This window comes from Euprymna scolopes, chromosome 4 (genome assembly GCF_053919585.1).
Source record: "Euprymna scolopes isolate OS-2025 chromosome 4, ASM5391958v1, whole genome shotgun sequence".
NCBI classification, from domain to species: Eukaryota; Metazoa; Mollusca; class Cephalopoda; order Sepiida; family Sepiolidae; genus Euprymna; species Euprymna scolopes.
This window is the reverse complement of record NC_136485.1, coordinates 176,096,674-176,120,068: the sequence shown is the minus strand read 5'-3', so window position 1 is coordinate 176,120,068 and position 23,395 is coordinate 176,096,674. Positions and strand designations below refer to the sequence as shown.

The 23,395-nt window shown below is 27.0% G+C and overlaps 1 protein-coding gene across 2 annotated transcripts in view; it reads left to right on the top strand.

The window, feature by feature from the left end:
* LOC145270318 (peptidyl-glycine alpha-amidating monooxygenase B-like) overlaps positions 1–23,395 on the top strand; it is a 239,606-nt gene that overhangs the window by 152,170 nt on the left and 64,041 nt on the right. For both annotated transcript variants that reach the window (XM_080125969.1, XM_080125965.1), the window contains exon 13: positions 2,888–3,108. In XM_080125969.1, the coding sequence (XP_079982095.1) occupies positions 2,888–3,108 (221 nt within the window). The remainder of the gene's footprint in view (positions 1–2,887; positions 3,109–23,395) is intronic.

Genomic DNA, 23,395 nt, shown 5'->3' with positions numbered 1-23,395 from the left:
TACCATTATTTAGTTTGGTTGGACACAATGAAACCATCTTTTTTTTTTTTTTTTTTTTTTTTTTTTTACATAGTGATCACCACTTATCAAGCCACTCAGGGATAAGGGTTATTGCAAGTACATTACGTTAGTGAGGAGATTTGCTGAAGTGTTTACTTAAGGGGGCGGTTCATTAGGAATTTGTTAACATTGGACTTGAAGACATCCAAGTTGTAGTCTGGAGGGAAGCAGGCAGACGGAACAGAGTTCCACAGGCGTGCAGTTCTAAGAAAGAAGCTTTGTTCATGGAATCCGCGTTTTGATTTAGGCACAGATATAAAGTGGGGGAAATTTTTCACAGTGGATTCAGCTAGACGGGTGTTTTTTGTGAAAGATTGGCGAGGGGGGACCAGAGATTGGAGTTCAGACGGGCATCTGCCATGGAAATAACGATAAAACAAGGACAGGCTCGCAACGTCTCTTCTGTGGGAGAGAGGTTGCAGGGTAGAGAAAAGGGCATCCCCCACTAAACCACGAAGTCTATTTTGTACTCTGTCAAGGCAGGATAGGCTGTTTTTAGCAGCTCCTGCCCAGATATGGCAACAGTATTCCATCCTTGGACGTACTTGGCTTTTATATAGATAGAGAATTGCATCAGTAGTGAGATATCTTCTGGAGCGGTAGAAGGATCCCACCATCTTTCCAGCGACCTTGTCAACAGACTTGATGTACGTGTTCCATTTCAGATCAGGAGTAAAGGTCAAACCCAGAAGCTTGTCAAAACACGGGGCCTCACCCAGACGAGAACCATCCATCACAATTGATGCCAGATGGGGATCAGAGCGTTGATGATGTAAGGATAGGAGTTTGGTTTTGGATGCATTAAAGGTAACCAGCCACATCTTCCCCCACTGAACCACGCGCTCGAGATCAGAGGAGAGAGAATCAGAGAGAACTTTGTCATTTACAGCCTTTGATGTGTTGCCGTAGATGTTCATGTCATCAGCCACTTTTTGAAAAAATTGTTCAATATATTGGGGGTGGGGGGCATAACGGTCAAAAACAAAGATTGTTTACAAACTCCCTGAGAATTTTAAGCAAAAATGATTTTATGTTTCTGAATTTTTGAGATGAAGATTGGTTATTTGTATTATTTGGATTCTTTGGACTACTGTTCTCATCTTGAGTGTGATTTTTCACAATGTTTTGGTCGATTAACCTCCAACCTTCTTCAGGTGTAGCTTGTTGAACTTGGGAATTTGGACAGAATTTTGAATGGAATCTTTTATTTACTTCATGGGGGTAGAATGCTCTTGTTCAATCAGCCGTGACCGGATAGAGGTATGAAATAGCTCGCAATTGTAATTTTCAGTCAACAACAGAGAATTGAATCTCCAACCATCAGGAGAATATCACTTTTGCAATCGATTTTTCCAAGTACTCTAACAACAACGATCCAAATGATTGTAGAGAATGATTCATTTTTGTGGATGTTGTGTTGGCATATTCCTGCAGCTCACGTAATATAACAAAACACTCAGCCAATGAAATTCACCCTTCCCTCCTTAGAAGAAAAGAATAACAATTTTGTTCATTTTATTAAAGCTAATAGTAATTCAGGAGAGCTATTATAGGAGCTAATGCAATTTAGAAGCTATTTGTAGGAATTCATGTGGAGGCAGAATTCATTTGTAAAAAAAAAAAAACGTTAAAAAAACATTCTTTTACAAAAATAAAACCCAAAAACAGAAATATTTTCATTTGTTGCTACACAAATAAATTAAAAAAAAAAAAAAATTATTCATGAAACTTACGGTAGGTTGATTTTTTTTATATATTTTTATTTATTTTGTAATTCCATTTTTCTTCATTGAAATTATTATACAATAAATGTTTTCTATCATGATGGTTTCCTTTATTTCTCAAATTTTTAAATTTGATCAGCGCTCAGTGTCATAGGAGAACATATTCTCTCCTATGATTGGATTAAGAAATATATAAATATTTCTTATAATATATAAATATGTTTATTGATATATTAATTAAAACATAAAGACGTTTCTAGAATGTCGTTATTCATAAATATAAATAATAATCGGCCTCTATAAATATAAAAAGGCGTAGAACGCCTTTTTGTTCCTTTTTTGAGTCTCTAGAAGGTTCCAGGAAGTTCCTTTTAAAACTCATATAAAAGAAAAGCTATTGGTGGGTAAAGTCAGTTCGTGACATATTTTGGGATGCAAAAAGAGGCAACCAACGTCCGAATTCCGGCTTCCACATAAGGCCGTAAAAACAAGTTTGTGACATATTTTGGGATGCAAAAAGAGGCAACCAACGTCCGAATTCCGGCTTCCACATAAGGCCGTAAAAACAAAAACCTCACTGAAGAACTGGCTGTCTGGATTCTGGTAAAGTTTTTATTTATTCTTTGATTTTGTTGACCGAAACACATATACATATAAAAATACACTAAACAAAACATTTCAAAACAATACATTAAGAATTACGATCTTTATGATCTAAGGGAGACAATTTATTAGCGAGTTGTCGCCCTTCAAACATGGTAATCTTTTCTTTTGTTTTTTCTTAATTTATTTTTAAATAAATTTCTTTTTCGTTAAATCTTTTTCTTTTGTTTTAATTTTATTACATGTGGGTGCTGATAAATCCCTAGACCATACGAGCTATGATCGGCACACATATGTAATACTCAGCATATTCCGGCAGTTTATGTAAGCTGCCAGAATATGCTGACACAACGTCCATGAAGAAACGGATCATTCTCTGCATAAGTATCGAAAATGTTGAGAACGTATCGATGTACATTAATGATTTTATTTGATGACTAACATGCTTTTATATGTTGAATTAAATTATCTTTGTCAGCATTTTTCTCTTCCTCTTTCAGGGCAAAACATACCGATGAAATGTGCAACTTTTATATGATGTACTATTCTGATAATCGTGAGAATATTTCCAGCTACATGGAGTGCACGGATGATGGTTTGCCAGACGTTTCCAAACACATTTTAGCTGATTCGTTGAAACCATTGCCACCAAATCCTTTACTGGAAGCAAAAGCATCAATAAAGAGTATGCCGCATTCACACAACGGACCGGCGGAACAAGGTAGACTACATGTGTGAAGAAAATAAAGCTGACAATTATCGTTAATTTTTGTTACCAGAAATGACATGTTTATTTTATCTGAACTTTTATTAATTTATTTCACTTATATTTTCATTTTATTTTGTTTTACTTTTGGCAATATTGCTAAATAGGGTTTGCGGATTATATGGGAAAAATAAGGTGTTCAAAATGTTTATCTTAAACATTATTACATGAGGTGTCATTTTGTGTAAAATGTTTATTTTATATATCAAAACTAGAAAAATGCACGATTAAAATGTGCAAACATTGAATGAGTAAAAATCATCATGGCTGCCACTTGCCATTTCGTAGACCAAAAAGCGGTCTTGACCTTGCGATCAAAAACCCAGATAGAATCAAATGGAACGAATCAACGGAACTTCAGTGACTCTGTTTAGTTTATATAAATTCTTTTTCTTCTGTACGTTAGAATGACAAATAATTTAAGCAACTTTTAAACAACTTTTATCTTTAAAGTAAATTTTAGTTTTAATTTAAAATGCAACATAATTTATGTAGAATAAATGTACAAATGCAGCAAAGGATGTTGCAAAATTTATTTGTGCCACTCACTTTCTCCACATGAATTCATAAAGAGACGAACTAAACAGATTAACCAAAGTCACGCCGATTCGTTCTGTTTAATTCGATCTTAGATTTTGATCACAAGGTCAAGGCTGCTTTTTGGTCTATGAAATGGCAAGTGGCGACCATGTTGATTTTTTTCCCCCTATTGCATATTTATACATTTTAATGACGCACTTCACGAGTTTCAATGGGTAAAATAAACTTTTTATATGAAATGATTTCTCATGTAATAAAGTTTGTGATGAAACATTTTGTATGCCTTATTTTTCTCATATCACCCACAAACCCTACTTCGCGATATTACCTAACTTTTTGCGTTTTTCTTTTTCCTGACTATGTATTTCTTCATCTTGTTTCATTTTTCTTATTTCACTTCCGTTTTTCAATTTTATTTCGTTTTCATTTTTCTTGTGACGTTTTCGTTTTTCATTTTTCTTGTGACGTTTTCGTTTTTCATTTTTCTTGTTACGTTTTCGTTTTTCATTTTTCTTGTTACGTTTTCGTTTTTCATTTTGCTTGTTACGTTTTCGTTTTTCATTTTTCTTATTTCGCTTTCGTTTTTCATTTTTCTTATTTCGTTTTCGTTTTTCATTTTTCTTATTTCGTTTTTCATTTTTCTTATTTCGTTTTTGTTTTTCATTTTTCTTATTTCGTTTTCGTTTTTCATTTTTCTTATTTCGTTTTCGTTTTTCATTTTTCTTATTTCGTTTTCGTTTTTCATTTTTCTTATTTCGTTTTCGTTTTTCATTTTTCTTATTTCGTTTTTCTTATTTCGTTTTCGTTCTTGTTTCGTTTTCGTTTTTCATTTTTCTTATTTCGTTTTCGTTAATCGTTTTTCTTATTTCACTTTCGTTTTTCATTTTTCTTATTTCACTTTCGTTTTTCATTTTTCTTATTTCACTTTCGTTTTTCATTTTTCTTATTTCGTTTTCGTTTTTCATTTTTCTTGTTTCGTTTTCGTTTTCGTTTTTCTTGTTTCGTTTTCATTTTTCTTATTTCGTTTTCGTTTTTAATTTTTCTTATTTCGTTTTCGTTTTTCACTTTTCTTATTTCGTTTTCGTTTTTCATTTTTCTTATTTCGTTTTTGTTTTTCGTTTTTGTTTTTCATTTTTCATTTTTCTTATTTCGTTTTCGTTTTTCTTGTTTCACTTTCGTTTTTCATTTTTCTTGTTACGTGTTCGTTTTTCATTTTTCTTATTTCGTTTTCGTTTTTCATTTCACTTTCGTTTTTCATTTTTCTTATTTCGTTTTCGTTTTTCATTTTTCTTATTTCACTTTCGTTTTTCATTTTTCTTATTTTACTTTCGTTGTTCATTTTTCTTATTTCACTTTCGTTTTTCATTTTTCTTATTTCACTTTCGTTTTCATTTTTCTTATTTCACTTTCGTTTTTCATTTTTCTTATTTCACTTTCGTTTTTCATTTTTCTTATTTCACTTTCGTTTTTCATTTTTCTTATTTTACTTTCGTTGTTCATTTTTCTTATTTCACTTTCGTTGTTCATTTTTCTTATTTCACTTTCGTTGTTCATTTTTCTTATTTCATTTTTCTTATTTCACTTTCGTTGTTCATTTTTCTTATTTCACTTTCGTTTTTCATTTTTCTTATTTCACTTTCGTTTTTCATTTTTCTTATTTCACTTTCGTTTTTCATTTTTCTTATTTCACTTTCGTTTTTCATTTTTCTTATTTCACTTTCGTTTTTCATTTTTCTTATTTCACTTTCGTTGTTCATTTTTCTTATTTCACTTTCGTTGTTCATTTTTCTTATTTCACTTTCGTTTTTCATTTTTCTTATTTCACTTTCGTTTTTCATTTTTCTTATTTCACTTTCGTTTTTCATTTTTCTTATTTCACTTTCGTTTTCATTTTTCTTATTTCACTTTCGTTTTTCATTTTTCTTATTTCACTTTCGTTTTTCATTTTTCTTATTTCACTTTCGTTTTTCATTTTTCTTATTTTACTTTCGTTGTTCATTTTTCTTATTTCACTTTCGTTGTTCATTTTTCTTATTTCACTTTCGTTGTTCATTTTTCTTATTTCATTTTTCTTATTTCACTTTCGTTGTTCATTTTTCTTATTTCACTTTCGTTTTTCATTTTTCTTATTTCACTTTCGTTTTTCATTTTTCTTATTTCACTTTCGTTTTTCATTTTTCTTATTTCACTTTCGTTTTTCATTTTTCTTATTTCACTTTCGTTTTTCATTTTTCTTATTTCACTTTCGTTTTTCATTTTTCTTATTTCACTTTCGTTTTTCATTTTTCTTATTTCACTTTCGTTTTTCATTTTTCTTATTTCACTTTCGTTTTTCATTTTTCTTATTTCACTTTCGTTGTTCATTTTTCTTATTTCACTTTCGTTGTTCATTTTTCTTTCACTTTCGTTTTTCATTTTTCTTATTTCACTTTCGTTTTTCATTTTTCTTATTTCACTTTCGTTTTTCATTTTTCTTATTTCACTTTCGTTTTTCATTTTTCTTATTTCACTTTCGTTTTCATTTTTCTTATTTCACTTTCGTTTTTCATTTTTCTTATTTCACTTTCGTTTTTCATTTTTCTTATTTCACTTTCGTTTTTCATTTTTCTTATTTTACTTTCGTTGTTCATTTTTCTTATTTCACTTTCGTTGTTCATTTTTCTTATTTCACTTTCGTTGTTCATTTTTCTTATTTCATTTTTCTTATTTCACTTTCGTTGTTCATTTTTCTTATTTCACTTTCGTTTTTCATTTTTCTTATTTCACTTTCGTTTTTCATTTTTCTTATTTCACTTTCGTTTTTCATTTTTCTTATTTCACTTTCGTTTTTCATTTTTCTTATTTCACTTTCGTTTTTCATTTTTCTTATTTCACTTTCGTTTTTCATTTTTCTTATTTCACTTTCGTTTTTCATTTTTCTTATTTCACTTTCGTTTTTCATTTTTCTTATTTCACTTTCGTTTTTCATTTTTCTTATTTCACTTTCGTTGTTCATTTTTCTTATTTCACTTTCGTTGTTCATTTTTCTTTCACTTTCGTTTTTCATTTTTCTTATTTCACTTTCGTTTTTCATTTTTCTTATTTTACTTTCGTTGTTCATTTTTCTTATTTCACTTTCGTTTTTCATTTTTCTTATTTCACTTTCGTTTTTCATTTTTCTTATTTCACTTTCGTTTTTCATTTTTCTTATTTCACTTTCGTTTTTCATTTTTCTTATTTCACTTTCGTTTTTCATTTTTCTTATTTTACTTTCGTTTTTCATTTTTCTTATTTCACTTTCGTTTTTCATTTTTCTTATTTCACTTTCGTTGTTCATTTTTCTTATTTCACTTTCGTTTTTCATTTTTCTTATTTCACTTTCGTTTTTCATTTTTCTTATTTCACTTTCGTTTTTCATTTTTCTTATTTCACTTTCGTTTTTCATTTTTCTTATTTCACTTTCGTTTTTCATTTTTCTTATTTCACTTTCGTTTTTCATTTTTCTTATTTCACTTTCGTTTTTCATTTTTCTTATTTTACTTTCGTTTTTCATTTTTCTTATTTTACTTTCGTTGTTCATTTTTCTTATTTCATTTTTCTTATTTCACTTTCGTTTTTCATTTTTCTTATTTCACTTTCGTTTTTCATTTTTCTTATTTCACTTTCGTTGTTCATTTTTCTTATTTCACTTTCGTTTTTCATTTTTCTTATTTCACTTTCGTTTTTCATTTTTCTTATTTCACTTTCGTTTTTCATTTTTCTTATTTCACTTTCGTTGTTCATTTTTCTTATTTCACTTTCGTTGTTCATTTTTCTTATTTCACTTTCGTTTTTCATTTTTCTTATTTCACTTTCGTTTTTCATTTTTCTTATTTCACTTTCGTTTTTCATTTTTCTTATTTCACTTTCGTTTTTCATTTTTCTTATTTCACTTTCGTTTTTCATTTTTCTTATTTCACTTTCGTTGTTCATTTTTCTTATTTCACTTTCGTTTTTCATTTTTCTTATTTCACTTTCGTTTTTCATTTTTCTTATTTCACTTTCGTTGTTCATTTTTCTTATTTCACTTTCGTTGTTCATTTTTCTTATTTCACTTTCGTTTTTCATTTTTCTTATTTCACTTTCGTTTTTCATTTTTCTTATTTTACTTTCGTTTTTCATTTTTCTTATTTCACTTTCGTTTTTCATTTTTCTTATTTCACTTTCGTTTTTCATTTTTCTTATTTCACTTTCGTTTTTCATTTTTCTTATTTCACTTTCGTTTTTCATTTTTCTTATTTCACTTTCGTTGTTCATTTTTCTTATTTCATTTTTCTTATTTCACTTTCGTTGTTCATTTTTCTTATTTCACTTTCGTTTTTCATTTTTCTTATTTCACTTTCGTTTTTCATTTTTCTTATTTCACTTTCGTTTTTCATTTTTCTTATTTCACTTTCGTTTTTCATTTTTCTTATTTCACTTTCGTTTTTCATTTTTCTTATTTCACTTTCGTTTTTCATTTTTCTTATTTCACTTTCGTTTTTCATTTTTCTTATTTCACTTTCGTTTTTCATTTTTCTTATTTCACTTTCGTTTTTCATTTTTCTTATTTCACTTTCGTTTTTCATTTTTCTTATTTCACTTTCGTTTTTCATTTTTCTTATTTCACTTTCGTTTTTCATTTTTCTTATTTCACTTTCGTTTTTCATTTTTCTTATTTCACTTTCGTTTTTCATTTTTCTTATTTCACTTTCGTTGTTCATTTTTCTTATTTCACTTTCGTTGTTCATTTTTCTTTCACTTTCGTTTTTCATTTTTCTTATTTCACTTTCGTTTTTCATTTTTCTTATTTCACTTTCGTTTTTCATTTTTCTTATTTTACTTTCGTTGTTCATTTTTCTTATTTCACTTTCGTTGTTCATTTTTCTTATTTCACTTTCGTTGTTCATTTTTCTTATTTCATTTTTCTTATTTCACTTTCGTTTTTCATTTTTCTTATTTCACTTTCGTTTTTCATTTTTCTTATTTCACTTTCGTTTTTCATTTTTCTTATTTCACTTTCGTTTTTCATTTTTCTTATTTCACTTTCGTTTTTCATTTTTCTTATTTCACTTTCGTTTTTCATTTTTCTTATTTCACTTTCGTTTTTCATTTTTCTTATTTCACTTTCGTTGTTCATTTTTCTTATTTCACTTTCGTTGTTCATTTTTCTTTCACTTTCGTTTTTCATTTTTCTTATTTCACTTTCGTTTTTCATTTTTCTTATTTTACTTTCGTTGTTCATTTTTCTTATTTCACTTTCGTTTTTCATTTTTCTTATTTCACTTTCGTTTTTCATTTTTCTTATTTCACTTTCGTTTTTCATTTTTCTTATTTCACTTTCGTTTTTCATTTTTCTTATTTCACTTTCGTTTTTCATTTTTCTTATTTCACTTTCGTTTTTCATTTTTCTTATTTCACTTTCGTTTTTCATTTTTCTTATTTTACTTTCGTTTTTCATTTTTCTTATTTCACTTTCGTTTTTCATTTTTCTTATTTCACTTTCGTTGTTCATTTTTCTTATTTCACTTTCGTTTTTCATTTTTCTTATTTCACTTTCGTTTTTCATTTTTCTTATTTCACTTTCGTTGTTCATTTTTCTTATTTCACTTTCGTTTTTCATTTTTCTTATTTCACTTTCGTTTTTCATTTTTCTTATTTCACTTTCGTTTTTCATTTTTCTTATTTCACTTTCGTTTTTCATTTTTCTTATTTTACTTTCGTTTTTCATTTTTCTTATTTTACTTTCGTTTTTCATTTTTCTTATTTCACTTTCGTTTTTCATTTTTCTTATTTCACTTTCGTTTTTCATTTTTCTTATTTCACTTTCGTTTTTCATTTTTCTTATTTCACTTTCGTTTTTCATTTTTCTTATTTCACTTTCGTTTTTCATTTTTCTTATTTCACTTTCGTTGTTCATTTTTCTTATTTCACTTTCGTTTTTCATTTTTCTTATTTCACTTTCGTTTTTCATTTTTCTTATTTCACTTTCGTTTTTCATTTTTCTTATTTTACTTTCGTTTTTCATTTTTCTTATTTCACTTTCGTTTTTCATTTTTCTTATTTCACTTTCGTTTTTCATTTTTCTTATTTCACTTTCGTTTTTCATTTTTCTTATTTCACTTTCGTTGTTCATTTTTCTTATTTCACTTTCGTTGTTCATTTTTCTTATTTCATTTTTCTTATTTCACTTTCGTTTTTCATTTTTCTTATTTCACTTTCGTTTTTCATTTTTCTTATTTCACTTTCGTTTTTCATTTTTCTTATTTCACTTTCGTTTTTCATTTTTCTTATTTCACTTTCGTTTTTCATTTTTCTTATTTTACTTTCGTTTTTCATTTTTCTTATTTCACTTTCGTTTTTCATTTTTCTTATTTCACTTTCGTTTTTCATTTTTCTTATTTCACTTTCGTTTTTCATTTTTCTTATTTCACTTTCGTTTTTCATTTTTCTTATTTTACTTTCGTTTTTCATTTTTCTTATTTCACTTTCGTTTTTCATTTTTCTTATTTCACTTTCGTTTTTCATTTTTCTTATTTCACTTTCGTTTTTCATTTTTCTTATTTCACTTTCGTTGTTCATTTTTCTTATTTCACTTTCGTTTTTCATTTTTCTTATTTCACTTTCGTTTTTCATTTTTCTTATTTCACTTTCGTTTTTCATTTGTCTTATTTTACTTTCGTTTTTCATTTTTCTTATTTTACTTTCGTTTTTCATTTTTCTTATTTCACTTTCGTTTTTCATTTTTCTTATTTTACTTTCGTTGTTCATTTTTCTTATTTCACTTTCGTTGTTCATTTTTCTTATTTCACTTTCGTTTTTCATTTTTCTTATTTTACTTTCGTTTTTCATTTTTCTTATTTCACTTTCGTTTTTCATTTTTCTTATTTCACTTTCGTTTTTCATTTTTCTTATTTCACTTTCGTTTTTCATTTTTCTTATTTCACTTTCGTTTTTCATTTTTCTTATTTCACTTTCGTTTTTCATTTTTCTTATTTCACTTTCGTTTTTCATTTTTCTTATTTTACTTTCGTTTTTCATTTTTCTTATTTCACTTTCGTTTTTCATTTTTCTTATTTTACTTTCGTTTTTCATTTTTCTTATTTCACTTTCGTTTTTCATTTTTCTTATTTCACTTTCGTTTTTCATTTTTCTTATTTCACTTTCGTTTTTCATTTTTCTTATTTTACTTTCGTTTTTCATTTTTCTTATTTCACTTTCGTTTTTCATTTTTCTTATTTCACTTTCGTTTTTCATTTTTCTTATTTTACTTTCGTTTTTCATTTTTCTTATTTCACTTTCGTTTTTCATTTTTCTTATTTTACTTTCGTTTTTCATTTTTCTTATTTTACTTTCGTTTTTCATTTTTCTTATTTCACTTTCGTTGTTCATTTTTCTTATTTCACTTTCGTTGTTCATTTTTCTTATTTCACTTTCGTTTTTCATTTTTCTTATTTCACTTTCGTTTTTCATTTTTCTTATTTCACTTTCGTTTTTCATTTTTCTTATTTTACTTTCGTTTTTCATTTTTCTTATTTCACTTTCGTTTTTCATTTTTCTTATTTCACTTTCGTTTTTCATTTTTCTTATTTCACTTTCGTTTTTCATTTTTCTTATTTTACTTTCGTTTTTCATTTTTCTTATTTCACTTTCGTTTTTCATTTTTCTTATTTTACTTTCGTTTTTCATTTTTCTTATTTCACTTTCGTTTTTCATTTTTCTTATTTCACTTTCGTTTTTCATTTTTCTTATTTCACTTTCGTTTTTCATTTTTCTTATTTTACTTTCGTTTTTCATTTTTCTTATTTCACTTTCGTTTTTCATTTTTCTTATTTCACTTTCGTTTTTCATTTTTCTTATTTTACTTTCGTTTTTCATTTTTCTTATTTCACTTTCGTTTTTCATTTTTCTTATTTTACTTTCGTTTTTCATTTTTCTTATTTTACTTTCGTTTTTCATTTTTCTTATTTCACTTTCGTTGTTCATTTTTCTTATTTCACTTTCGTTGTTCATTTTTCTTATTTCACTTTCGTTTTTCATTTTTCTTATTTCACTTTCGTTTTTCATTTTTCTTATTTCACTTTCGTTTTTCATTTTTCTTATTTTACTTTCGTTTTTCATTTTTCTTATTTCACTTTCGTTTTTCATTTTTCTTATTTCACTTTCGTTTTTCATTTTTCTTATTTCACTTTCGTTTTTCATTTTTCTTATTTTACTTTCGTTTTTCATTTTTCTTATTTCACTTTCGTTTTTCATTTTTCTTATTTTACTTTCGTTTTTCATTTTTCTTATTTCACTTTCGTTTTTCATTTTTCTTATTTCACTTTCGTTTTTCATTTTTCTTATTTTACTTTCGTTTTTCATTTTTCTTATTTTACTTTCGTTTTTCATTTTTCTTATTTTACTTTCGTTTTTCATTTTTCTTATTTTACTTTCGTTTTTCATTTTTCTTATTTTACTTTCGTTTTTCATTTTTCTTATTTTACTTTCGTTTTTCATTTTTCTTATTTCACTTTCGTTTTTCATTTTTCTTATTTTACTTTCGTTTTTCATTTTTCTTATTTCACTTTCGTTTTTCATTTTTCTTATTTTACTTTCGTTTTTCATTTTTCTTATTTCACTTTCGTTTTTCATTTTTCTTATTTCACTTTCGTTTTTCATTTTTCTTATTTCACTTTCGTTTTTCATTTTTCTTTTACTTTCGTTTTTCATTTTTCTTATTTCACTTTCGTTTTTCATTTTTCTTATTTTACTTTCGTTTTTCATTTTTCTTATTTCACTTTCGTTTTTCATTTTTCTTATTTCACTTTCGTTTTTCATTTTTCTTATTTCACTTTCGTTTTTCATTTTTCTTATTTCACTTTCGTTGTTCATTTTTCTTATTTCACTTTCGTTTTTCATTTTTCTTATTTCACTTTCGTTTTTCATTTTTCTTATTTTACTTTCGTTGTTCATTTTTCTTATTTCACTTTCGTTGTTCATTTTTCTTATTTCACTTTCGTTGTTCATTTTTCTTATTTCACTTTCGTTGTTCATTTTTCTTATTTCATTTTTCTTATTTCACTTTCGTTTTTCATTTTTCTTATTTCACTTTCGTTTTTCATTTTTCTTATTTCACTTTCGTTTTTCATTTTTCTTATTTCACTTTCGTTTTTCATTTTTCTTATTTCACTTTCGTTTTTCATTTTTCTTATTTTACTTTCGTTTTTCATTTTTCTTATTTCACTTTCGTTTTTCATTTTTCTTATTTCACTTTCGTTTTTCATTTTTCTTATTTTACTTTCGTTTTTCATTTTTCTTATTTCACTTTCGTTTTTCATTTTTCTTATTTCACTTTCGTTTTTCATTTTTCTTATTTCACTTTCGTTTTTCATTTTTCTTATTTCACTTTCGTTTTTCATTTTTCTTATTTCACTTTCGTTTTTCATTTTTCTTTTACTTTCGTTTTTCATTTTTCTTATTTCACTTTCGTTTTTCATTTTTCTTATTTTACTTTCGTTTTTCATTTTTCTTATTTCACTTTCGTTTTTCATTTTTCTTATTTCACTTTCGTTTTTCATTTTTCTTATTTCACTTTCGTTTTTCATTTTTCTTATTTCACTTTCGTTGTTCATTTTTCTTATTTCACTTTCGTTTTTCATTTTTCTTATTTCACTTTCGTTTTTCATTTTTCTTATTTTACTTTCGTTGTTCATTTTTCTTATTTCACTTTCGTTGTTCATTTTTCTTATTTCACTTTCGTTGTTCATTTTTCTTATTTCATTTTTCTTATTTCACTTTCGTTTTTCATTTTTCTTATTTCACTTTCGTTTTTCATTTTTCTTATTTCACTTTCGTTTTTCATTTTTCTTATTTCACTTTCGTTTTTCATTTTTCTTATTTCACTTTCGTTTTTCATTTTTCTTATTTTACTTTCGTTTTTCATTTTTCTTATTTCACTTTCGTTTTTCATTTTTCTTATTTCACTTTCGTTTTTCATTTTTCTTATTTCACTTTCGTTTTTCATTTTTCTTATTTTACTTTCGTTTTTCATTTTTCTTATTTCACTTTCGTTTTTCATTTTTCTTATTTCACTTTCGTTTTTCATTTTTCTTATTTCACTTTCGTTTTTCATTTTTCTTATTTCACTTTCGTTGTTCATTTTTCTTATTTCACTTTCGTTTTTCATTTTTCTTATTTCACTTTCGTTGTTCATTTTTCTTATTTCACTTTCGTTTTTCATTTGTCTTATTTTACTTTCGTTTTTCATTTTTCTTATTTTACTTTCGTTTTTCATTTTTCTTATTTCACTTTCGTTTTTCATTTTTCTTATTTTACTTTCGTTGTTCATTTTTCTTATTTCACTTTCGTTGTTCATTTTTCTTATTTCACTTTCGTTGTTCATTTTTCTTATTTCATTTTTCTTATTTCACTTTCGTTGTTCATTTTTCTTATTTCACTTTCGTTTTTCATTTTTCTTATTTCACTTTCGTTGTTCATTTTTCTTATTTCATTTTTCTTATTTCACTTTCGTTTTTCATTTTTCTTATTTCACTTTCGTTTTTCATTTTTCTTATTTCACTTTCGTTTTTCATTTTTCTTATTTCACTTTCGTTGTTCATTTTTCTTATTTCACTTTCGTTTTTCATTTTTCTTATTTCACTTTCGTTTTTCATTTTTCTTATTTCACTTTCGTTTTTCATTTGTCTTATTTTACTTTCGTTTTTCATTTGTCTTATTTTACTTTCGTTTTTCATTTTTCTTATTTCACTTTCGTTTTTCATTTTTCTTATTTTACTTTCGTTGTTCATTTTTCTTATTTCACTTTCGTTGTTCATTTTTCTTATTTCACTTTCGTTGTTCATTTTTCTTATTTCATTTTTCTTATTTCACTTTCGTTGTTCATTTTTCTTATTTCATTTTTCTTATTTCACTTTCGTTGTTCATTTTTCTTATTTCACTTTCGTTGTTCATTTTTCTTATTTCACTTTCGTTTTTCATTTTTCTTATTTCACTTTCGTTTTTCATTTTTCTTATTTCACTTTCGTTTTTCATTTTTCTTATTTCACTTTCGTTTTTCATTTTTCTTATTTCACTTTCGTTTTTCATTTTTCTTATTTCACTTTCGTTGTTCATTTTTCTTATTTCACTTTCGTTGTTCATTTTTCTTATTTCACTTTCGTTTTTCATTTTTCTTATTTCACTTTCGTTTTTCATTTTTCTTATTTTACTTTCGTTTTTCATTTTTCTTATTTCACTTTCGTTTTTCATTTTTCTTATTTCACTTTCGTTTTTCATTTTTCTTATTTCACTTTCGTTTTTCATTTTTCTTATTTCACTTTCGTTGTTCATTTTTCTTATTTCACTTTCGTTGTTCATTTTTCTTATTTCACTTTCGTTGTTCATTTTTCTTATTTCACTTTCGTTGTTCATTTTTCTTATTTCACTTTCGTTGTTCATTTTTCTTTCACTTTCGTTTTTCATTTTTCTTATTTCACTTTCGTTGTTCATTTTTCTTATTTCACTTTCGTTGTTCATTTTTCTTATTTCACTTTCGTTTTTCATTTTTCTTATTTCACTTTCGTTTTTCATTTTTCTTATTTCACTTTCGTTTTTCATTTTTCTTGTTTCACTTTCGTTTTTCATTTTTCTTGTTTCACTTTCGTTTTTCATTTTTCTTGTTTTACTTTCGTTTTTCATTTTTCTTATTTCACTTTCGTTGTTCATTTTTCTTATTTCACTTTCGTTGTTCATTTTTCTTTCACTTTCGTTTTTCATTTTTCTTATTTCACTTTCGTTGTTCATTTTTCTTATTTCACTTTCGTTGTTCATTTTTCTTATTTCACTTTCGTTGTTCATTTTTCTTATTTCACTTTCGTTGTTCATTTTTCTTATTTCACTTTCGTTGTTCATTTTTCTTATTTCACTTTCGTTGTTCATTTTTCTTATTTCACTTTCGTTTTTCATTTTTCTTATTTCACTTTCGTTTTTCATTTTTCTTATTTCACTTTCGTTTTTCATTTTTCTTATTTCACTTTCGTTTTTCATTTTTCTTATTTCACTTTCGTTTTTCATTTTTCTTATTTCACTTTCGTTTTTCATTTTTCTTATTTCACTTTCGTTTTTCATTTTTCTTATTTCACTTTCGTTTTTCATTTTTCTTATTTCACTTTCGTTTTTCATTTTTCTTATTTCACTTTCGTTTTTCATTTTTCTTATTTCACTTTCGTTTTTCATTTTTCTTATTTCACTTTCGTTTTTCATTTTTCTTATTTCACTTTCGTTGTTCATTTTTCTTATTTCACTTTCGTTGTTCATTTTTCTTATTTCACTTTCGTTGTTCATTTTTCTTGTTTCGTTTTTCAATTTTCTTGTTTCGTTTTTCAATTTTCTTGTTTCGTTTTTCAATTTTCTTGTTTCGTTTTTCAATTTTCTTGTTTCGTTTTTCAATTTTCTTGTTTCTCTTTTCAATTTTTCTTATTTAGTTTTTCCTTGTTTCGTTTTCGTTTATCGTTTTTTCTCATTTCGTTTTCTTTTTCTTATTTTGTTATGTTAACTAATCTTATTTCATTTTTCTTTTTTTTTTCGTTTTTCCTTTTTTTTTTCTAATTTTTTTTCGTTTTTCTTATTTCGTTTTCGTTTTTTTTCTTTCTTATTTTTTTCTTGTTTCGTTTTCGTTTATCGTTTTTTTCTCATTTCGTTTTTTTTCTTATTTTCTAATCTTATTTCCTTTTTTTTTTCGTTTTTCCTTTTTTTTCTAATTTTTTTTTCTTATTTCATTTTCGTTTTTCTTATTTCGTTTTGGTTTTCGTTTTTTTCTTATTTCGTTTTCGTTTTCCGTTTTTTTCTTTCTTCTTTTTTTTTTTTTAACTAACCTTATTTCCTTTTGACTTCCACCTTCTGTTTAGCAGAATTCTTTTTCGTAATTTAATATTAATGGGTAAAAAATGTATTTTTATTTCAAGATATTTAAAAAAAAACACACACAAGTAAAAACTTTATGTAAACGTTTAAAATATTTTTTTATTATATAAAAGCATTTTGAAAAAAATCACCACGAAGACTTAAAAATATATTTGGATTAAAACTAACACATGTTTTATTTAAAACTAGCAGACTGCCCAGCATTGCCTGGTTATAAAATATGCATAAATATTATATTTTAATTAATGCAGAATTCGTATTTACTATAAATAGAAATACTGTAGTTATTAAACATAACGTTAAATTCCTTTTTAAAAATGAATTTAAAAAATGAAAATAAACTGAGACATGTGCATGTGATTATGTTTTTTCTAAACAGTTCAAAGCTTGTAAGTAAACAAAAAAATACTGTAGCTGAGATAGAAACCAAAACCTAAAGACAGCGAGTCAAGCACGTTAACCATTATATTAGGTTGGTATGATTTTTAAAAAGTGTTTTCAAACCAACTGATACTTAACATAAGGGAGCTGTCATGTTTCATGACTGTGCACGTGCAATCGTAAAACTGTTGGAAACAGATAGTAATCGGATCACTCTTGTGTACCAATTTTTCAATTTTGACCCATTAGCAGCCTTTTTTTTTTTCTGGATGAAAACGAATTCAAAACTTTCCCACATGTTTGAATACCCTACATACCAAATTTCAAGTCTGTAGATCAAAAATTTGCAAAGTGTCCTCTCACACACACGCACACACTCTCTCACTTTTATAGATGTATAGATAAAACCATTCTGAAAAATAAGCATTTCAAAGTATAGACGAGTTTCTTTTATGTAAGAGATTTAAAATTAGAATGGAATAGCATCAGTATTAATCAGAAGGGATTTTTCCTTGATATGCACTGGCAAGACTTCCGCTAAACAGAAAGTGTAACTCAAACTGAAATGACTTATTTTCTTACTTAGTTTAATTTGATTCTCATTATTAATGATCTCTCATTTTATTTTAATCTGAAATGAACTTTTCAATATTAATAATTCTTCTTCTTATTATTAAATTGAGTATAATACATCAAGTGGTATGATTAAAATTCTACATATTTCTATCAATAAAATTTTATGAAAATCTTCTATACTTTCTATCAATAAAATTTTATGAAAATCTTCTATACTTTCTATCAATAAAATTTTATGAAAATCTTCTATACTTTCTATCAATAAAATTTTATGAAAATCTTCCATACTTTCTATCAATAAAATTTTATGAAAATCTTCTATACTTTCTATCAATAAAATTTTATGAAAATCTTCTATACTTTCTATCAATAAAATTTTATGAAAATCTTCTATACTTTCTATCAATAAAATTTTATGAAAATCTTCTATACTTTCTATCAATAAAATTTTATGAAAATCTTCCATACTTTCTATCAATAAAATTTCATGAAAATCTTCTATACTTTCTATCAATAAAATTTTATGAAAATCTTCTATACTTTCTATCAATAAAATTTCATGAAAATCTTCCATACTTTCTATCAATAAAATTTCATGAAAATCTTCCATACTTTCTATCAATAAAATTTTATGAAAATCTTCTATACTTTCTATCAATAAAATTTTATGAAAATCTTCCATACTTTCTATCAATAAAATTTCATGAAAATCTTCTATACTTTCTATCAATAAAATTTTATGAAAATCTTCTATACTTTCTATCAATAAAATTTTATGAAAATCTTCTATACTTTCTATCAATAAAATTTTATGAAAATCTTCTATACTTTCTATCAATAAAATTTTATGAAAATCTTCTATACTTTCTATCAATAAAATTTTATGAAAATTTTATATACTTTCTATCAATAAAATTTCATGAAAATCTTCTATACTTTCTATCAATAAAATTTTATGAAAATCTTCTATACTTTCTATCAATAAAATTTTATGAAAATCTTCTATACTTTCTATCAATAAAATGACAACCCAAAATGAAACCGATGATAACAATATTAAAATATTAATCAGCAGTAATATTAAATCTAGTCAGAGTATCATTTCTCATATTATCATGGAAGAGGAGTAGGACCATAATGTGGCATTATACAAATTACAATTTTATATTTGCTTGCAATTTGCTGAAAAGCTGATATCTTTTCTAGAAACGAGGTCATTAGAAAAGACAAACGAAACACGGGAGGATTCTACGTGTCTTGTATCCTTGTTGTGTTCGGGCGAATGGGTCCCCCCAACACTTCCCACATAGGGATTCGAGGCAGGTGGCGAGCAGGAAAAACGAAAAATTCAAAATATGTAAATGGCAAATAAAAAGCCTAAAAAAAGAAACCATTGTGAAATTTCAGACACATCTAGTTCAGATTCAGAAACAGAATCACAAAACCAAAATCTTTTTCAAAATCTTATTTCATAATTATTGAAGCAACCGAAGGAGAACTGATAACAAAAGTGTCTCCCTTCAAAATAGAGAACATTTTCTCAAGTATCAAACTAAAAATGGTCAAAAAACTAAATAACGACCAGTGGAAGTAGAAAACCAAAAACATATCACAGAAATCTTTAAATGAAGACTTTTCAACAACCAAAAAGTAAAAAACCACACCCACAAAATGCTGAATACTAGTAAAGGAGTGACCAAGAGTTCAGAACTATCCCTGTGCTCCTTGGAAGAAATTAAAATTAACCTAAGATATCAAAATGTTATCGATGCAAAATGAATCCAAATTAAAATATATGGTGAAACTATCGATACAAACTCCTATATTCTAACTTTTAATGCCTATCAAATCCCAAGGAACATGAAAATAGAATATGAAAAAATAAACACGGAACCATACATACCAAACCCTCTCAGATGCTACAGAAACCATCAAGACCGGTGCACACGCTCTCCAGTATGCATGTGGTGTGGAGTAAAATGAGATTGCCAAAAAGAGCCAAAATGTACTAACTGCCAAAAAAGCCATAGGGCAAACTTAAAAGAATGCGATAAATGGGAGAAAGAAAAAGAAATTATTAAAATAAAATATACCAAAAATTTAACCTTCCAAGAAGCTTGTAACCTAGCCGAAAATACAGATACTCTGAAATAACAACAAAAAAAAAATCATAGCATACCGCCGGACTAAATAATCAAGCAACAAAGCAAACCTATCAAGCATCAAACCTGAAGATATTTTGAAATTACTCAATAAAATAAGGAAACTAATGGAAGAATTTAAAAAAAAAACTATGAAACAAATCAACAAAGAAAATAAACATTTAAAAACTGAACAAAACTCACAAACCAGAACTCAACTCAAAAGACCCACAAAACCTCAAAGTGCTACAACACCCATAGAAACAACCCCTTTCACAAAAAAACAAAAAAACAGACACCAAAAAGTGCCCATGAAGGAAAAGGAAACAAAACTCCAACCAACAAAGAAGTTAAAACCAAAATAAACTGACCACATTCATCTTCCAGACCAAGAGACTCAATCCAAAACAGATTTGAGGAAATGGACACGGATGATCGAAGATCAGACACTAATGACTAAGAAAAGTTAAAAAATAAATACATAAAATCTAACCATAACCCAAAAAATCATCCAATGGAACTGCCAGGCCCTAAAACCTAACATAAATGACCTATTCTTATAACAAACCATCAACCAACCATCATATGTCTCCAAGAAACCGTTTTAAAAGCTGAAGATAAAATAAATGTGAAAAAAATCTATAAACAATACAACCACATCCACAATACCCAACAGAGAGCCTCTGAAGGAGTATCTATCTTTATTAGAAATAATATCCCACAAAGCAAAATAGATATAAAAACTAATATTCAAGCCATTGCTGCAGCAGCCACACTACACAGAACTATAAATATCTGCACTATCTACATCCCACCTCAGGATCCGATAAACGAAACAGAGCTGAACAAAATAATAAATCAGTTACCCAAAGCCTTCTTACTGCTAGGTGATTTCAATAATCACAATGATATATGGGGATCTGCATACTCGGATAAAAAAAGGAAAAAATCTTGAAAAAATTATTAACGATAATAATTTATGCATATTAAACAATAAATCAAACACATACCTTCATCCTACTTCAGGCACCTACTCAGCATTAGATCTTTGTGTGACCCCACTATCCTCATGGACTATAACTGGAAGGTTCTTGGGGTAGCGACCATTTTCCAGTGATTTTTAACAAATCTAAAAGAAACAAAAATCCGTCTCTCCCAATCGAAAATAAAAAAAGCAAATTGGGAGGAATATAGAAAAAAAAATGCCAACAAAAACTCTCAGAGGAAGAAAACCCAAATAAATCCATAGAATACTTCCCTAAAACTTTACTAGCCATTGCACATGAATGTATACCTAAAAGTAGCAGAACTAACAAACAATAAAGACCGTGATTTAGCGATGAATGATAAAAAGCAATTCACCAACGAAAAGCTGCCTTACGAAACTTCAACTCCCAACCAACAAAGTACAATTTAAACCTTTTTAAGCAAAAAAGAGCAATAGCTTGTAAAGTTATTAGAGAAGCAAAAAGAACATCATGGAAAGACTATATGAATAAAATAAACTCGAATACAAACCCCAAACAAGTGTGGAACATAAGGAAAATTTCGGGCAAAAAAACTCACCCTCCCTTTTAAATCATCTCCTACAAAACAACATTAAAATAACAGACAAAAAATATTGCAAATCTTATCACTGAAACTTTTCAAAACAATTCTTCCAAAAGACAAAACAAGATACAGAAAAAAAGAAACAAATTAAATTTCAACTCAAACAACAAAGAAGAATACAACTATCGTTTTACTAAAAATTAACTCTTAAAAGCCATAAACGAAGCACATAATTCGGCTACTGGGGCGGATGAGATACATTATGAGTTTCTGAAACAACTTCCTCCCAAATCAATAATGCATCTTTTTAAACACGCTCAACAAAATATGATTCAAGAGAAAACTACCCAATAGCTGGAAACATGCTATCATGATCCCCATCCCTAAACCAGAGAAAGACAATTCAGATCCACAAAATTTCAGACCAATTGCATTGACAAGTTGTCTCTGCAAAACATTAAAAAAAAATTATAAATAAACGATTGAAATAGTATCTGGAAACCAACAACTCAATTGCCAACCTACAATGTAGTTTTAGAAACAAAAGAGGAACAATGGAAAACATAGTCCGATTGGAGACCTTTATCAAAGAAGCATTCATTAAAAAAGAACATGCAATAGCTGTCTTTTTTGATTTAGAAAAGGTTTATGATAAAACATGGCGACAGGGTATAATGAAAGACCTTTACAATCTTGGATTAAAGGGCAGACTATCCATCCTGATTAAAGATTTTTTTTTTATCTGATAGAAGTTTTAAAGTAAGAATTGGACCAACCCTATCAGACACAAAAATACAGGAAGGTGTCCCACAAGGATGTATTTTACCAGTTACGCTATTTAATGTAAAAATTAATAATATTGTAAATTGTCTAAACAATGAGATAAATGGCTCCTTATATGTGGATGACCTTGTAATCTGCCATAGATCAAAAAATATTCATACCGCAGAATGCCAACTACAGATGTGCATAAACAAACTAAAACAATGGATCACAGAAAATGGCTTTAAATTTTCAACAACGAAAACTAAATTTGTCCATTTCTGTAATCATACGAAAATTCACAATGACTTTACTCTCAACCTAAAAGGAACAAAAATCGAAATAGCTGATCAGCATAAATTTCTCCTTCATCCCTCACTTAAAATATTTAAAACAAAAATGTTTTCAAACTCTATAACTATTAAGGGTTATAGCAAATACTGAGTGGGGATCAGGCTGCTCATCATTCTTAAAATTGTGTAGAACCCTGATAAGAGCCAAACTAGACTATGGAAGCTTCATAGATGGTTTAACCAGAAAAGGTTATTTTAAAACTCTGGACTCCATCCATCACACAGGATTAAGACTTGCCTTGGGTGCACTTTCAATCCCAACTACACACATCTATTCAAAAAAAACAAAAAATGCAATTAAACCCTTTAGTCTCTACATGGAAGAAACAATAAAGCCACTTAAAGACAACTCAATAGATCAAACCAGCATCTGCAAGGAAAATCTCATAGAACTCCCATCCTGGCTGTTAAATCAACCTAAAGGCATACTCGACCTGACAATATATTCTAAATCCAATACTCACCCTGCAGACTATAGAGAAAAACTAAACAACATTCTGGATACTTACCCAAATTGGACACGTTTACACGGATGGCTCCAAACATCAAAACAAAGTGGTATGTGCTGCTATTTCAGAAAACACTATTCTTCAGAAAAGGTTACCAAATAACTCCTATCTATAGTGCAGAAATTACAGCCATAAACCTGGCTCTAGATATTATCACCAATCAAAACTTCAAGAAATTCATATTTGTAGACTCATTATCAGTATTAGAAGCTGTTAGATGGTCAAAGAGAGATAATCCATAAATCGATAAATGCAGAATTATCTCCCTTCCATCAAGAGATTAGTTGAGCCTGGCAGCTAGGCGAGACCAGGAGAACAGACTGGGAACATTCAACATGGCCGCTATAGACTATCGTTCCTCAATCGTTCATTACGAACATTTAAGTTTATGTTATAGTTAAATAAATAATGTATTACAAATGCATTCAGTGTTGATTATAATTCATACCCTTTCAAGTATCGGTTTTACCAAATAATCACAAACACATCAATGGCGACGATGGATTTGGATTTTAACTCACAGAAAAAT